The sequence below is a fragment of the Danio rerio genome, chromosome 3 (genome assembly GCF_052040795.2).
Source record: "Danio rerio strain M-AB ecotype USA chromosome 3, GRCz13ab, whole genome shotgun sequence".
NCBI classification, from domain to species: domain Eukaryota; kingdom Metazoa; phylum Chordata; class Actinopteri; order Cypriniformes; family Danionidae; genus Danio; species Danio rerio.
The window spans coordinates 4,594,887-4,614,083 of NC_141023.1; the positions used below are offsets into that span (position 1 = coordinate 4,594,887).

General features: G+C 41.1%; 2 protein-coding genes across 3 annotated transcripts in view; both read right to left on the reverse strand.

The window, feature by feature from the left end:
* engl (endoglin, like) overlaps positions 1-19,197 on the reverse strand; it is a 449,904-nt gene that overhangs the window by 237,772 nt on the left and 192,935 nt on the right. The window lies entirely within an intron of this gene.
* On the reverse strand, positions 200-18,411 carry trim35-31 (tripartite motif containing 35-31; the record flags this gene model as incomplete). Its single annotated transcript, NM_001110385.3, is given in 5 exon segments — positions 200-1,097; positions 11,102-11,220; positions 11,302-11,555; positions 17,615-17,710; positions 17,893-18,411. Coding segments are annotated over 5 exon segments (1,368 nt in total). The 5' UTR covers positions 18,289-18,411.

The window sequence follows — 19,197 nt, forward strand, 5'->3', positions numbered from 1 at the left end:
CTTGTTGTTTTTGTTGCAACGGGCATTGTCGCGTCTACTCGGGAAATACAACTCGTTTGGTTCACTCCGCAAGCTTACGAGCTGTGTTCACGCGAGTCTGTGTGCTTAGCTATGTGTGTGCGCTTAGCGCGAGACTCTGCTGAGTGCGTGCGAACAGCCGAGAACTGTGAAGACTTTTATACTTGACGCGCTCGCCCAGAAACACGAGCATTTCTCATGTGAGATTGCCCACTGTGCAGACGAATATCAAATTTCACTAATTAGAAAAGGATGGTCAGTTAATTTATGCTTCTGTAAGTAATGTTTTTACAGCAATAATTCTCCAGTACTGATAGCAGAACCGTTAACATCAGAGTATAGCGATAAAGTACCGAGTTTTGGTACCCATCCCTACGTATTAGTGTAAACAGAGCCTAAAACGTACTAACGCAAAGAGTTTGTTTTGGTCAGATGTTTCAAACTGTACATAATACAATTTTGTTCAAAATGACCTAATTTCAGCTCTTTTATTTTATTTGAAGTATACCGGGGCCCTACGGGGAAAATGTAAGGTGCTTTACGCAACTGGGTACAGACCAACATGTATAATGTATACTAGCGATTGAATGGTAAGATCCTTAGAGAAGAGAACAAGTCACACCACAAGAAAGGAAAGACGGTGTCAGTGAAGGTGGTTGTGAATGTGTGTAGATGTGTGTTATTTACAGGATCAGAGAAACACACAGTTCCTCTGTCATAGTCCAGCTCCACTCTCACACACTCCAGGTACTGCTCGACAGGAAACTCATTCGAAGAACTTTTGATTAGTCCGTACGGGTCGTGCCACACACTCCACACATCAGTGTTAAAGAAAACATCTCTCTTCCTCTTGTTTGACGCTGTAGTTACTCCAACACTCCAGCATCGACTCTCCTTCACCTCCACATCCCAGCGGTGTTTTCCTGAGCAAAACCCCACTGAACCCAGAACACAGGGATAGTCAAACCTCTCTGGGTTATCAGGAAGCCACTGTTTGTTCTCGCTCTCTCTCACGCTGGTCAGATCTTCAGACAGGACGATGTGCGAATTTGCAGTGTTTGGGTCCAGAATCACAGGAGCTGAAGAGACACAATCAACAGCTGCTGTTATTCTCATGCTCAAGAGTGGAATAAGGGCTGCTTTCACACATGTAGATGCATTGTTTTGTTCTAAAACAGGGATTAAAATTGTTACAGGGTTGCTTTTTGTTCTTGGTGTGGTTCACTTTCACATGGCAAATTTTCACATGGCAAAACTTTCAAACTGACCAAAATAGTTACACCAAAAGTCGCTTGCGAGAAAACTCTCCTGACATTGTGAAGTTTATTTATAAACTAATTTCGAGAGGATCACATGCTTATGATTGACCATGGCTGATCCTGCATTAGCTATAATGATTCACCAATCAGATGATTCCTAACACACTATACAAAACCAGAGTTTCTTACCTTATGGCCCGTTTCCACTGAGTGGTACGGTTCGGTTTGGTAAGCTTTTATGGCCTTTTCCACTGTCAAAAGGCGTACCAAACCAAACCGTACCGTACCACTTTTTCTGGACCCTTTCGAAAGGGTCCCAAACTACAGAAAGAGTCCCAAAAGGTGGAGCTACACGCACAGCTGAACGCTATTGGTTTACAGAGATACGTCATTCGTAGACGCAACAAGCCAGAATGTAAACGAAGGACCCGCCATGTTTGAAATACACAGCGAGAGATTACAGCGGAATTATATATACATATGCAGCCATGGTCAATCCTGCAAACAAACCCTGTCGTCGTCATGATAAACAGCCACAAAGCCATGGAGAAGAGCTGATTTACCCTGTGCCATGTAGTTTTTTACAAGCCAGTCTGAAGCCCGAGTGGTTTCGCTTTCTTCCTTGCGCTCCCTGCTATCTGAAATAACAAACTTCTTGAGCTGATGATAATAACATGCATTTGATTATTTACAAGCGTTTGGAAACCCGATCCTGTGAGAAGCTGACAAGCGCGAGTGACACATTCAGAAAGAAAAGGACAATCGCGAGAGTGGGGCGCGGAAAAAAAGGCGAAGCCAAGGAGCAGGTTATTTTTTCAGCAAACATGAACAAACTGCCTTGTTTTAATCTTTATTATCACCTTTTGGACTAATATGAACTGGGAATGATGGAATGACTCTCTAACAGAGGCTTCATGTGCTGCTGAAGATTATAGACACAGATGAGAGGTTTACTCTGACTGTAGGCTATACTTTGTGTTGTTTTGAACCTAATTAACGACGAAATGTCTGCTTTGTTTAGTTCTGTAGTTGGTAACATATCGGAGACTGTAAGGGTCTGTATGTGTTCATTTATGTTCATTTATTTATTTATTTATTTAATGTAATTACAGACGTTACAGTAGGCTATTTCGCACCGTCATTGATCTGCAGCTATAATCAACTCCTGTTTATAGAAAAGTTAGTAATAAACATTTATACACAAGTATTTATGTGTGTAAAGCATCTGTTTTGTGAGACGTGCTTTTCATATGATATGAGAGCGACCTGTGCAGCTTTATTGTAGACATTTTCTCGAGCGAAAATGACGTTGACTGAAACTTTATCTTACACCACGCCCACCAAAAGAGTACCCTTTATAGTGGAAACGCAAGCCTGATAAAGGTGACCTGTACCGACCCGAACCATACCGTACCAGTCAGTGGAAACGAGCCATTAGTTATCTTCATCTTGAAGAATGCCCCCTACCACCCCTACTCCTCCCTTTTCCTAGGTAGAGTGATACAGCAGCTCAGTGGTTAGCACTGTTGCCTCACAGCAATAATGTCACTGGTTTATCTCCTTGCAAGGCCAGTCAACGCTTCTGTGCGGAGTTTACATGTTCTCCCCGTGCACACGTGAGTTTCCCCCTGGGTTACCTGTTTTTTTCCCCACAGTCCAAAGACATGCAACATAAGTGAATTGACTAAACCAAATTGGCACAATAGGTGAGGTCTTAGTCTGGCTCCTATCTGTGCCTTCATTTAGCAGTTCATCTCTCCATAGCAATCCCTATAATTTGTCTTGGGTCCTAAATAAACCAGGGGAGTTTTCCAGATCTACCCGAGTTCAAACTCCCCTCTTGCCCTTCAAGTAGGAGGGAGCCCCGGGCTCAAGAATCTTATAAGCTCAGGGCTCTCTTCAAGGACAGCATGCCAAACACGCTTTATTATCAATCATCAGCCTAGGGTGCACTCTTGAAGGTCAGAGTTTGGTTTGTTTACGGGATTTAGCTCAGCTGTCATACGTCCTTATTTTAATTTAGGAAGATAAGAAATGACAGATTTTTAAGATAAAAGGTGTGCTTTAATTTTGAGGTAAAGGTGAGAATTTCTCATACATAGTGTTATTTCAGTTGTCAAGAGTTGTAAAATATGTATTGATCCTATATACGAAAGAGAGTCATTCATTTATTTATTTTTCTATGCTTTTCCGAGGCCTGGTTGCAGGGGCAGACTTCCCCCACCCTTCCCTTTCCCAAGACACTTCCTCCCGCTTCTCAAGTAGGATCTCAAGGCGTTTGCAGGCCAGCCGAAAGACATAGTCCTTCCAACGTGTCCTGGGTCTTCCCAGAGGCCTCTTCGCAGTATGACATGCCTGGAACACCTCCCTAGGTAGGCATCCAGGGTTTTATCCAATGCACCCTAGCTGGGTTCAGCAAGAAGGAGCCTTATGGAGACCATCCTCCTGCAGGCCTACCACTTGCAGGGGGAGCCATTAGAGGCCGGTGTATAGTGGAACAGGTGGTGGTCAAAGGTTAAGACCACGACAACCAAATCATTGGGCACGTAATGAAATAGTCATTTTTTTTAAAATACTTGTAATGTAATGTGTATTTATATAGCGTGCATTTTATTTATCCTGTATGGTCATACACCCAAAGCACTTCACAATCACAAAGGGGGGTGTCTCCACTTGGATGATGCGACGGCAGCCACAGGAGAACAGCGCCAGTGCACTTATCACACACCAGCCATAGGTGGAATGGAGACACTGTGATAGAGCCAATTCAGTGGATGGGGATGATTGGGAGACCACGATGGAGGGAATTTGGCCAGGACACCGGGGTGTACCCCTATTCTTCACAAGAAGTGCCATGGGATTTTGATGACCACAGTGAATCAGGGCCTGTTTTTGCTTTTGTGATTGATGAATGATATCACTACTCATCATTCTCTCTTATAATAGCCGTATATATGCCTATTACTTAACCATAATACACTGTGATATAGTCTGGTTCGTTTGTTCATTGGATCGTATTGCTTTCTCACTGTAACCCAAGCGCTCCAGAGGTCATTTTAATCGAGCCGAGCCCTCGTTTAAATGATCTAGGATGGATTGTTTTGGCATGGATCAGAGCATGATTACATATGCCCATATATTTCACATATACCCAAATGAAGTGGGTTAAGGGGGAAAACATGGCAATTTCCAAAACACCCAAACCCATGTCTAGGTGTGAAAGCACCCTTAAACAAATTGTTATGAGTTATGACAGCCATTCTGTTGCTCAAACAATGTTTTTCCTCCAGTCATAGCCTCGCTTGTTTTCAACACATTTGCTTGGGAACATTTCATTTTTTGTTCTGTGTTGAGTCATGTTTGGTCGTGTGCTGTGGTTTGGCTCTTCGGTTTTTGTGCATTTGCTTGAATCAAACAGTACAACGTGTCCATCTGAACTAGTGTATGATATGATTCAAACACCAGCCCTTGGGCGAAACCCGAATAAATATAAAAGACGGTCAAGTCTACCTGCTTGAGTCCACCAAGCAAGCACTTCACAAACAACTTTCTAGACTGCAGCTCTGGCTTTTATCCATTCGACCAGAAGAGAACTATTCCCGATTGAATCTGGTTTGTACACAAGTTTTGTTTCTCTATTTCCATCAATTGTTGCTTTGGTTTCTGGCCACTGTTGCCTGTCTAGCTTGCTTTGATTGTGATCAGTTGGAGCTGCCCTCCTGTGCATAATCCTTCAACAGTGATTACATTTACATGGACATCAGGAATCTAATTATTACTCCTTAATCTGAATAAGACATACATGTCATTCAGTCATTTACCAGGCGATTTGTCTAAAGTGACTTACGACTGAGGAGGTATTCAGGGATTCAACAAGAAGAGGCAATACACACAAGAAGTGCTAGATATACAAAGTAACTTGTTTGTGCTCAGAATATAGTGCTAGAGTAAGCTTTTTAGGGAGAGAGTACTTCTATACTTAGTTTTGGTTATATTCATTAGTGCTCTCGGAAGAGATGGGTTTTAATATTTCATTTGAAGGATACCAGTGAATCAGTAGTCTGTGAGGGAATGGTAAGATTATTCAACCAGCAGGCAACGTTGTATGAAAAGGTTTGGAAAAGTGACTTAAAGGGCCATGACACCCCCCACTTTCGGTTAAAGTCTACTTCAAAATTTTTCAAAGGATGCATGATTAATGGGCGTGGAGCTCCGCGAGCATCGGGCAGGAGTGGGTGTAGCCAGCAGGGGAGAACGTGAGTGAACAACTGTTCTTGTCAGTTAGCTCACAAAATGAGACGAACCGTGAGGAGACGCATGAGTTTATAGTTTACAAAGTTAAAATGCAAAGAAATGAACAGTGATTTAATGCCCTGCTACATTTGTTATTCGTAATTTCATATACACATAACCACAACTTATATCATTATAAAGATAAATGTGTTCATGTAAACCCTATAAATGAGGACTTCTCCCTCAATCCCCGTATCCAGCAGACTCAGTGCAGCAGGTCTCCTGACCTGTCTATTTTAACCATTAGCCCTGCTGGTAATCTGGAGGATTTAGGCAAACACAGCAGCACGGCGATGTGAACGAACTCCTGATAAAAGACAGCGTCCGCCATTCTCTAATTCTCATGCTGCTCTCCCGACAAAAAATGCAAGCAGCACACACACAGCTTTGCTGTATGATCGGCCCTGACAAGATCGTGGGGGAAAACATGCTAAAAAACCTGTGGATCATGGAAACAAATGCATATGAGCCTTCATGAACGGCTAAATACTATGTACCGTGGGTCCGGGACGTGTCTCATTGGTCTCACAGCTCGGGCTTGACTCTGGCAGGTCTCATGAATAATTAAGCAGCCGGCTCTTCTCATAGGATAAGAAAACTCCTCTATGAATAATAATGAGAAACCGACGCGTCATCATTGCACTTGCAGTTCTGCGCTACGTCGCTGATTTTGATCCCGCTCCAAAAATCATTTTAAACCCGGAAGCTGAAATTAGCTGACAAAAGCTCAAAATTATCCAGTTTTCCCCACAATTAAAGCTGACAGATGCTAACATTGTCTTAACTGATGCTCAACATACACACATCTGTTAATATAAAAAGTTCTCCAGGGTGTCCTGAACCTTTAAAGCCTTTCTGTGATGGCATCACAAGGCGATGATATGATTGAGGTGTTTACATGAGTTGCTTTTTGAATGTTTCTTTCATGTTCCTGAATGTTCATGCATTACGTCAGTATTTGGCGCTAGTTTCCTCTGCCGTTTCACGCAACAACAGTTTGTGTTTGTCATGATAGCACCATAAATGATTTTGCCCATTTTGTTTTTAAATTTGAGACAAGTTCAACTGCAGTTTGTTTCTTACAATATGCGTGCAAACAGACGATGAGGTTGGATACAAATTCTTTAGCAGCCTTTGCCATTTTATTAACTAATTTCATTCATTCCCTCACGACAAACTCGCTTCAGAGTCAAGGTACTTCATTTATTTATTTTTTTCATTGGCCTTTGCAATGCTTAATTTGTGAATTGCAAGGTCCCGGAACAGATCGGGGTAACAGATCTGGCAGCATGTTACCCAAGGATGGAGAGGTGTCTCGCACAAAAGTGGGGAGCAGAGGGGGGGGGGGGGGTGTTGGATGGTGGAGAGGTGTCGTGGATGAAAGTGAGCAGGGCGGGGGTGTCGCGGATGACAGTGAAGAATGTTAGGAAGTCACAGAAGAAAGTGAACAGCGGATGGGGAGAAGGGCGTTTGAGGAGTGGGATCAGTAAAATGAGGTGGCGTATTAGATTTTAGAGGTGTCGGGTCCGGTAAGTTACGACACAAATTAAGCTTTGGGTCTTTGACACCTGATTTTACCAAGTGGCTATTTTAATTGACATGCTTTTCAAGGTATTTTAGCGATATTTGACCCTATATTTACTGTCTTCTATGTACTATTATGCTTATTTTGTCGATTATTTCTGCGCTTTGGCTCACATCTGTGTTTTTTAAAGTGCTCTATAAACAATAGTTTGAATTGAATTAAACTAACGTCCATTTCTTTCAGATTCTCAGCATTGTCATCATTTCCAACTCGCACCAAAAATCTGCTCTCTTGCTTAAAGCCACTCTCATTTATTTGTCGTCAAACGCCTGACAACTGCCATGTGCATGTCTTGGCGCCAAAATGTAGTGAAAAGTAGTACAAAATGTTAATAGTTAATGTTAATACGCGTCTGTACAGCACTTCAATAATGCCACTAAAATAGGAATACTCAACATGTCTTAATTCCATAAGTCTTAATCAGAGTATTGTCTTAATGATATTAAAAGCAGAGTATTGGTGTCCATGTAAACGTACTGGGTGGCAACTTTATTAATCTGATCAGAATAATGTTTGAACAAACTAGAACTACACTAGTATTGTACCACTAGTCTGCTACCTGCCTAAAATAGTGAATATGTTTGACAAAAAAATATATATTGTTCTCTTATGCTCTTTTATTAGTTCATATATATTGTTCATCCTTATAAAATGCCTTTAACGCATTGTAAAGAAGATTGGAAACGTAAGCTTGTGTGTCACGTTACGCAGATCGTTGCGTTGCAAAGTTAAAGCTTGGTGAACTCTGACCTGCGAAATTGCATCACTCAACTGCTCAAAGATCAAAACATGACCTCTCTGGACAGAAATGTAAAATATTGGACCAATCACTTGCTTTTAAAAATGTCTAATCATCTTGTTTATTCCCATCCCTTTTCACAGTGTGTACAACAGAATTTCGCAAGCTCAAACTCTAGTGTGACCGCAGCATAAGTTGTATGGAGCAGAGTGTAATTATAGACTGATTGTTCTCAGCGGGTGAGGGATGGGCAAATTCCTGTCTGGTCCACTTCATCAATAAACAATCAGTTTCCTTTTCTTCTGGGTGTTTCACATCACAGCCTGGCAGTGAGTCACAACACTGACTCAACATCCTTAAGGCTTACAATGTTCACTGAGACATTCTTCTGGTAAACACGTCAGCTGATCAGATCGGAGTCATTGAGTTTCATTACTGGAGAAACCGAGACACATGAAGCAGGCCCATAGCCAGCTTGGTAAAACGGGTAGTTCTTTTTTTGTTTTCTCGAAAAGTGGGCCTTTTTTGCCTAATTTTCTATTTAATTAGAAGGTTTAAATACTGCACGTAAGTGACATTCTAAAAATTCTATTTTCTTAAAATAGCACAAAAGCTTGTCGGATGGTCATTGTGACCACACTTTTTTGATGTACCAAAAGCATTTCCTAAAGCTTTTGAATAAAGAAACAATACATTCATTCATTCTTTCATTTTCTACCAATTTTCCAGGGGCTGGGACGCAGGGGCAGCAGTCTTAGGAGAGAACCCCAGGCATCCCTCTGCCTAGACACTTTCTCCAGCTCCTCCGGGGAAATCCCGAGGCGTTCCCAGGCCAGTCGAGAGACATAGTCCCTCCAGCGTTCCCTAAGTCTTCCCCGAGGCCTCCTCTCAGTGGGACATGTCTGGAACATCTCCCTAGGTTCTCTTGATGTGGAGGAGCAGCGGCTCTACTCTGACCTCCTCCCGGGTTTCAGAGCTCCTCACCCTATCCATAATAGTGCGCCCTGCCACCCTGCAGGGGAAACTCATTTCATTGTATCCCATTTCATTATATCTTGGCCTTTTGGTCATGATCCAAAGCTCATGACCATAGGTGAGAGTAGGAATGTAGATTGATCGGTAAATCAAGAGCTTTGACTTTCAGCTCAGCTTCTTTACCACAACGGACCGGTACATCGACCGCATTACTGTTGCACCAATCCGCCTGTCAATCTCACGCTCCATCCTTACCTCACTCGTGAACAATATCCCAAGATACTTGAACAAGATACTTGGAGGACCTGGGGCAAGGACTTTCCTCCAACCTGGAGATGGCAAACCACAATTTTCGAGAAGGTTCTGGATGCAGACCTGGTGCAGTGCAATCTGAGCTGCATCCAATGCTTTTTAATGGACTCACCTAACCCCAACCCTAACCCTACCCGTCACAGTGACGTCACTTACTCCAGTGCATTGTGTCTGACATTGCATCGCTAAGTAATGCAATCTCAGCTTGCATCATAAAGGCTGGATCCAGATACTCTTGCAATTTTCCTGTGGAGCACCATGGCCTTTGAGGGTGCTGATTCTTTTCAGCCACGTCACACTCGGCAGCAAACCGCCCAGTGCATGCTGAAGGTCCATGTTCGTTGAAGCCAACAAAACTACAATACTTATTTTAAAATACAAAAATAAAGATGTTACATTTTTTTATTACATTAGGCAACTAACAAACTGGCCAGCCTATTCAACATTCCTCAGTTAGAATTTGAGATGCCGAATTTGCCAAATTCTGTACCGACATCCAACACAGGACCGCTTGGTCTTAAAGACTTTTTCGATGGGTTATTTTCACAATTTATTATAAAAGAGCAGTCAAAATACTACAAATGAGCTGATTTAAGGGACAAATTCTGGGCCTTTTTTAGTGAGGGATGGGTCTTTCGAACCACTCGTACTTGTTTTTTCAAGACAAATGAGAAAACCGAGCAGAAATGAGAATAAATCAATAATTTTATTCCTAATTTGCGTGAACATGGCTGCAGCTATGAGATTGCAAAGTCAAATTTCCTCGTGAACTCAAGAATCTCTCAACAGATTCTTGCATGGACAAACAGCGCAAGTCTTGAAGAACTTGAAATTTAAACTCAAATTCCTTAATTTCACAAATTAATGTTTGGGATTTAATATTTCAGTAAGAGGGGTGGCATGATGGCTCAGTGGTTAGCACTGTGGCCTCACAGCGAGAAGGTTGCTGGCTCAAGTCCCAGCTGGTTTAGCATTTCTGTGTGGAGTTTGCGTGTTCTCCCATGTTGGCATGAGTTTCCTCCAGGTGCTCCGGTTTCCCACACAAGTCCAAACACATGCGCTATAGGGGAACTGATTAACTAAATTTGCCATAGAGTATGAGTGTGTATGGGTGTTGCCCTGTACAGGGTTGCAGCTGTAAGGGCATCTGCTGTTTAAAACCTATGCCGGAATAGTTGTCGGTTCAATCCTCCATGGTGACCCCTGATAAATGAGGAACTAAAGGCCCATTTACATCAGGATGTTCTTAGCTTGCTTTTTTCAATGAAGTTTAATGCCTCGTGACTTAACAAAGGCTGCCAATGTGATCGTGACCAACACGCAAAACGCCAGGAGTAAAAAGATCATTTTTAAAGAAACCCCTCATGCTCACTGCGTTAAATACTTCTCCACCAATCAGAATGACACTTTTGTTCACCTGCCTGGAGCTGCTGAAGTTACAGTAAACACCCCCTGGAGGCACTCAAGAGCGAAACAGTCGAGGTAAACACGGTTTCACTATCATTCAGTGAAGAAGAAGATAAACTGAGGCATTTGATTGTTTGTGAGTTTCATTTCATGTTTCTTTCATGACTTGCAATTTTAGTAAGAGACATCTAACGACAGGGGGGGATTCTGCATGTTCAATCTGCTTAACGCTGATGAAAATCAACTGTGCAGAAAAACGTCAACGATAAACATCAGTGAAAAGCTGTGCGGTGTGTACAAGCCTTAGAGAAAATGAATAAATGTTTCAGTAACAAGAATTTTAAAACGGAGTCTCAAGTATATTTTCACTTTTAACCTGTTGTGTCTCTTCTGGACTTAAGTAGATGAAGAAATAAGAAATGTGATTAAATATGATCTTCACTATAAACTGAATTCATTTACTGTCATAAAATCCATCTGTATAAGAGCAGATGCTGTAGTGTAGACTCTTACTGTAGTGGACGATGTCCTCCATCTTCCTCCAGACTCTGTACTGCAGGTTCCCCAAGTACTGAGACACGTGAATCAAAGCTCCAGAAGGCATCTGTGGATCCGGCTGTGAGATCTGGACTCTGAAGAACATTCAGGAGTCAGAACTGCAGTGGCTTTGGCTTCAGAAGCAGAGAGAGCAGAGACAGCAGCAGATCACTCACCTTTCCATTGAGCCTGGAAACCCCTTCAGAAAGCAGACGTCATTGGCTTTCAGCATCTCCTCCGTGTCTCTGATTGAGTCTGAAAGAGCTGAGATGTGTGTGTTGATCTCCTCCAGCTTCTCCTTCATCATCTGCATCTTCTGCTTCTCTTCTTTCCTCAGTGCAGCGATTGTACCCTTTTCTCTGTCTCTGAGAAACTGATGAAGCTTCTCAAACTCTTGTTTAATTTGATGCTCGCTGTGGTCGGCTTGAGCCTGGAAGAAAATCAGATACCCTGAATAACCCAACATCTAACATTCTAAACCAATAATATCTTATGCTAATTTACCAATTGTAATTATACATAATGACCCTATACACTGCAAACAATGCTGATGTTAGTTGTTCTGCTTTTAGAATGTGGGTTCCATTTCGGAATGTTTGCCTTTGCTTTGATCTCTATAACCAGATCACTGCCAGATTTTTTTGTCTTGTCTAAAAGTCCAAATATCTAAAAACTCTTTAATGAAAAAGCATTTTCTAGACAGCAAAAACATATCATCTTGTTTCAAGAAATAATGTCAATAAAATATATAAAATAAATAAATAAATAATAAATAATCTGCCAATGGGGTAACAAAACAATCTTGTTTTTCCTTTTGACATTATGGGCCCTATCATACACCCGACGCAATAAGGCGCAAGATTTGGCGCGATTTGTTGCCATTTTCAGACCAGCGCAACCCTAATTTTCTTGTTTTGCGCCACCCTGTTTAAATGGCAAATCTATTTGCACCGTGTTGTGGACTCATGGGTGTGCTGGTCTATAAAGGAGGTGTGTTAAGGCCGTTGTTGGCGCCATTTTGACTGAAATAGACAGCGCCATTGACCAACTACAAGCAACTCTAAAGTCCAGTTCTTTAATGAAAACGCTGTGCACTCAATGTCTGATCTTAAAGACAATGTAAGAGGCTAAATTATCATTTGCATTTGTTTATATGACAAAACATGTCTTTTTGACTCAAGAAGGTCCATACTGACTACAAAGGCAGATACTGATAAGATCAGGGCCTGTTGTGTGGACTTTGGGGGTTTTATGGAGTGGTCACATGTTGATTGGTCAGTTTGAATGTCTTGAATGGCTTTAGTCACATGGTCAAGAAAGATACAAGATAGGTGGTAAACTCGAGCTCTGTCTCTTTTCCTGGTCTGCTTCTCTCCTGCTCTGCTCCTCTCCTCCTCTGGAGTCTATCTTCTCTGACTCTACTGCTATCAGGCTTTTGGGCCTGCTCTCTTTGTCTCTCTCTCTCCCTCCCCCTGTGTCTCTCCTTCTACCTCTGGTAACTTTAATTTTACATTTAAGCAGGGTACAATTTATATCTTATGTTTTATCATTTCATATTTTATCATTTTATACAGTTATTTTGTACTTAATTCAGTTGTACCCATAGAGAATTATTGTCAATAAATCATTTCATTTTCAAGTATTTGTGAATTACTTTTGATTTAACGTTAACATTTAATTGTTCCATATTGCAATACAATACAATCACATAATATCAACGCTCTCCCACATTTATAGCTATTAATACTGCCCTTATTTTCGTTTTTGGTATAAGATTGCAGAAGAATGGTTTGACTAGAAATGTACAGTTTTTTACCATCATGCTGATTACTTTTTAGTCACTCGGCAGAACTACAGTTCGAACCGCTGTGGTTTAAAGACCGTTCTTACAACAATTTATGTTGCTCTTTCCATACTCGCAATTAAAAAGCTATATTACAAATCATGAATAAAAGGAAATATTTTTCAAAAAGTGCCAACTAATGTGGAACAGTATTTTTATTGATATAAAAAAGTAAAAAGGACATGTCACACACCCAGCTGAAGTCACAATTATTTTATTTTTTAAATATTTCCCAAATTATGTTAAACAGGGCAAGAAAATGCTCACAGTATGTCTGATAATATTTTTTCTTCTGGAGAAAGTCTTATTTGGTTTATTTCGGCTAGAATCAAAGCAGTTTTTAATTTTTAAACACCATTTTAAGGTCAATATTATCAGCCCCTTTAAGTGATGTATTTTTTCGATAGTCGACAGATCAAACCATCGTTATACAATAACTTGCCTAACCTGCCTAGTTAACCTAATTAACCTAGTTAAGCCTTTAAGCTGTATAGAAGTGTCTTGAAGAATATCTAGTCTAATATTATTTACTGTCTTCATGTCAAAGATAAAACAAATCATTTATTAGAAATTAGTTATTAAAACTAATATGTTTACAAATGTGTTGAAACAATCTGCTCTCCATTAAACAGAGATTGGGAAAAAAATAAACAGCCGGGCTAATAATTCAACAACTTCAACTGTATACAGACTAATTCTGGACTCAACAGATCACACCCTTTTAAGGCAAATGGGTATCTGAACTTAATGAAAAAATTGAAGATGAGATTTGGGAAAACATATGTTCAGAATCTCATAAGGGGATCAATAGCCATAACTGGAAAGAGTTCGACTGGAACACTATTGGTGGTATCAAAATATGCTAACAGTCCACCGTCAGAGGAATGCTGGAGGAGCTGCGGAAATATAGGTAATCACAGATATAATCACAGATATAATTTGTTTTTATTTACTTCTAGTGTTACTTGTTTTTGTTGTTGTTGTTGTTTTAAATAACCACTGATGTCATTGAATGTTTTAATTTGTAAAATGTTTAAATTTTTTAAAAATTTTATGTATAAAAAAAAATAATAATAAATCCAGCGCAGAACGTGTTAGTTACGTACCTAGTTATGTACCAAACAGATGCACATTGCTTAATACAGACAGGATGTACAGCAATACACAAATATCTTAAAGATGAAAACAATTTAAGGATTCAAACGATACAAAAATGATTATTTTCCACATCAACATAAACACCACCGTCTCCATGCCTTTTTTACCTCGAGGGGCTTTTTCAATTCATTCATGATAATCTGCATCAGTATAATGTTATTATTATTAGCAGTATTATTTATCATATGTATATTTATATTTGTTTTAGTACAAACAAGTTTAGATTTGGGGCGAGGCAGTGGCACAGTAGGTAGTGCTGTCGCCTCACAGCAAGAAGGTCGCTGGTTCGATCCTCGGCTCAGTTGGCGTTTTTGTGTGAAGTTTGCATGTTCTCCCTGCCTTCGCGTGGGTTTCCTCCGGGTGCTCTGGTTTCCCCCACAGACCAAAGACATGCGGTACAGGTGAATTGGGTAGGCTAAATTGTCCATAGTGTATGAGTGTGTGCGTGAATGTGTGTGTGGATGTTTCCCAGAGATGGGTTGCGGCTGGAAGGGCATCCACTGCGTAAAAACTTGCTGGATAAGTTGGCGGTTCATTCCGCTGTGGCGACCCCGGATTAAAAGAGGGACTAAGCTGACAAGAAAATGAATGAGGTTTAGATTTGTCGACCTGTAGGGTTTTGGAGACGTCTGCATCACCATATGGGGTATGAGAAACGGACGTGTGCTTGAACATAACTTATTGAATACACTTCATTATTACTGTTCATTTATTAGTTTGCTAAAGATTAGATCTGAATTTAGAAATAGTTTACACAAATCTTTGCACTTAAAGGATTTTAAATATGTAGGCTAATGGATGTGTTCAGTGGAGTGAGTTTGCACTGTTTCCTCACTCCACCAAAAGTAAAGGAGTCAAAAGTAAAAGTAAAGAGAAAGCAAAGAAGCTGAATGGAGGAGGCTCGTTCTTTATTCTTGCGCTGCAGATGCTCTGTTTAACTGTTTTCTCGTTAGTGCTCGGTTTTTACACTTACAAAGTCCTCTAGGTAAATAGCAAATGCGCCATGCGACGCAACTGACTCTTAAAGGGGATGTGAGATGAGAGTCCGATTGGTTTAATGCACGTTATGCTCAAAACACACCCAGAACTCATTAACAGAATAAACACAGCCCTGTTAGAGCAAGCACCAGGGAGCAGAGTGTATTTTTCTCTCCTTAAAATAGCGGAAGTGGATTTAGATTTGCCCTTTATGCTTTTGCACCACACTGGAATCGGGTGCAATCGAGTTCCTCAAACGGTTTGAGTTGCCTTAACTTATTGGGTTTTGCAGTACTCAGTTGGTTTGAGTTCTCTTCATTTATTGGGTTTTACTGTGCTCAAATTGCTTTGTTTACTCAAATGGATTGAGTTCACAGTACTCATTCGGATTAGTTTTTAACTTAAATGGTTTGTTGCAATCGGTTTCCTCAAATGGTTTGAATTACTTTGACATTTTGGGATTTAGGGCGTACTCACACTGTGTACAGTTGCCTCGAACCGAGCCAAAGCATGCTTGTCCTCCCTCCCGTCTTCCCCAACGACCCACACTCACATTACAATCGGGCCTGGGCTCGCTTACATCATCGATGCTGTGCTGTTCAGTAAGCGCTCTCGCTCAGCACAGTGGAGATTTCTCTAGTTATTTAGTTTCAGTCTTTTGATATGCAGTGACATGCAGTCAAATATTTTGATAAACAATCCTTAGGGATGCGATGACATTAGGGTTGTAACGGTATGAATTTTTCACGGTATGATAATCGTCTAAAACAATACCACGGTTTGACGGTTTCGCGGTATACGGTATGTTACAAATGTTACAAAATAATAGAACAGTGAAGCAAATTTGACTTTTTCCAAATAATATATTTTTAGTTACTATAAACAACACCACTTACAATGAACAAATAAAAAAATAAGAAAATAATAAATAATGTGTCAAAGTCCAAATAAAGTCCAAATAAACATGGTGCAAATCCTCAGTAAAAAAATAGATATAAATATTTACTATACTATAAATAGTTACATAACTAAACTAGATTCAATATGGAACATCCTTAGGTTTTATGTGCCAGCATGGATATGGTTGTCTATCGATATGGATTTGGATATGGTTGTCTGCAATGCAGACAAACAGCTGCATCTTCATTTGCGTCTTTTGAAAACAGCAAGAGCAGCATTTCGTCTTTGCTGTGTCACTGTTTTGTCATGTTTCTGTGCTGCTGTGCATGCAAAAGTACTTAGTATGAGAATTATTTCATGCAAAACTTTTTTTTTTGCGTTTTATTTAGCCGCGCATAAGTGTATGCCTATCTCTCATTCCGTGTTGTTCAAAAAGCTTGGTCCACAAACAAAAGCGAAACCTATGCTTATTGGTTGTGATATAGCGAGTTTGAACCAATCTGGGCATGGAGGAGGGACAATGCATCAATGTATCATGTCTGATTTGTCCGGAGACACAGTGACGAGCGTTTCTTTGTCAAATCAGCGTTGTCAAATGTTGATGACGTAACCGCACTGATTCCGGAGCCTCTGAAAGTCCGCGAATGTTATGTGATACAGCACTGGAAAGCTGAGATTCTCTTCTTTATGCCAATCTTTGAATTGTATGAATCGGATCAGCGGATCAAAAGTTATTAAACATTTAAGAGCAATACTTATTTTTAGCCGCGGGCGGCTGTCTCGGTCTTTAAGGGTTAAAACCGTTGATATGCAATTGTTCATGGTATGATAATCGTGCACGTTCAAATCGTGGTAAACCGTCATACCGGTATATTGTTACAACCCTAGATGACATGCAGTCAGATATTTCGCCGAACAGATCCGCCACTTATGGCATTCATAAACAATCATAAAGCCCTCGTGCTGCAGGAATTAGGAGGTTTGCTGAAGGTGCAGCAGTTGTGCAGTGAGGGGTTTGCGTCTTTAATAAACTACAGCAGTTTGCGTTCACTGAACAGTAAGATTGATAATAAGTACATATGAAACAGTCCCTTAAAAGTCACGTCTCGCTTTCAGTTTCGGGCTTTGGAGCGTTTCGCACTCACACACAAGCATACCGCGCCAAAGCCCAAGTGAACCGCGCTCAGGCCCACCTCTTCCAACCGGGCCAGGGCCGGCCAAATGAAAAGTGCCTGAGCCCGATTCAGCGCACTCACACTTCTCAAATGATCCGGGAAACGGGCCTGGGCACGGTTCGGATAGCATAGTGTGAGTACGCCCTTACAGTGCATGTGCTTTAGACTTTGTGCCTAGATCATTAAAACAGAGCCCTTATTATTTTGCTTACCCCTTTGGCAGATTTCTTTGCTTGTTTTAAGGAAAAACTCACTACATTTTGACATATTATTTCTCAACACTAAACAATATGTTTTGCTTGACCAGAAAATGCTTCTCGATTTAAGAATTTTTGAATATTCGGACTAGAAACGAGAGAAAAACTAAGTATAAAGCCTTTTTTTTTTTTTGCAGTGTATCTGTAATAAAAATAACACTCAAATGTGTTTCCTCACCGTGATGTGCTGAACTGTTTTCTCAAACTCTTCTTTAATGGTTTCTTTGTGTCTTAGTTTCTCCTGTAAGGACTTGAGTCCTGTATTGAGCTCGTCCTAGAAATAAATACAAACATGTATAAATGTCCAGATTACAGTGAAAAGGATGCTGTGATATGGGAATACAGCATCATATGAAGTTGAGTAGAAACTCAGAGAAGCTTAAGTGCATGTACATGAAGAAAACAGTGTTAATGACTAACTAATCTGTAGATGAGAATAAATGACATAAGTCTTACCTTGTGTGATGAAACCACTTCACCGATGGGTCTGAATTTGTGATTGTCGTGCTGTTCCGAGTCTCTGCACACCAAACACACCGGCTGCTTGTCCTCCAGACAGAAGAGTTTGAGTTTCTCACCGTGTAAACTGCAGATCTCCTCTGATCCTGGTGAAGGTTTCTCTTTTCTCTCCTTCAGGAAGGACTCGCACAAGTTTTTTAACACAAGATTGTTTGGAGGATCATCTCTCGAGGATCTCCTCCTGCAGACGGGACACTCCTGGACATCCGCAGCTCTCCAGTACTGCTGAAGACACTCTCTACAGAAACTGTGACTGCAAGATAAAACCACGGGATCCTTGAAGATTTCATGACAAATGGGACAAGAAAAATTCTCTTCAGAAAGCGAAGCCATTCTCCCTGTCGAGCTCCAGCAGCTTAACTTTCTCTTTCCGAACAATGCCTCCAAAAATAATTCACTAGGGGGAAAAAACAAAACCAAAGATCTGCCGTCAAGTCAGAAGGTACTCTCTTTCAGGAAATGTCCCAGTGTTTTCCGCAGATCGGAAACTGTTTGTTGCTGAAAATCTGAAGGGAGAGAAAGCGAGTCAGTGTTTCCCAGGGCAGTGCTGTAACAGGGTGGAGTACTTTCTTATCATGCGGCTTTCTTAAAACAGGTCAGACAGAAAACATCCGTATTTCTCGAGGCTGCTTTTGATTAATTGGATTAAAATTAATTTAAAGTGTGTGAAAAGATAACAGGCAATCCCACATGCTGTCAATACTTGATGAACGATTTATTAAATTAAATGTCTGATGACGACCGCAAGACTGGAACATTTAACATTCATTTTCCTTCGATTTTGTCTCTTTCAGATGTTGCCATAGTGGAATGAACTGCCAACTATTCCAGCATATGTTTTACGCAGTAGATGCCCTTCAAGCTGCAACCCGGTACAGGGAAACACCCATACACACTCATTCATTCATTCATTCATCTTCTGCCGCTTTTCCGGGGCCGGGTCGCGGGGGCAGCATACTTAGGAGAGAACCCCAGACTTCCCTTTCCCCAGACACTTCTTCCAGCTCCTCCGGGGAGATCCCGAGACGTTCCCAGGCCAGCCGAAGACATAGTCCCTCCAGCGTGTCCTGGGCCTTCCCCGAGGCCTCCTCTCGGTGGGACATGCCTGGAACACCTCTCTAGGTAGGCATCCAGGAGGCATCCGAAACAGATGTCTGAGCCACCACAGCTGACTTCGCTTGATGTGGAGGAGCAGCGGCTCTACTCTGAGCTCCTCCCGGGAGTCAGAGCTCCTCACCCTGT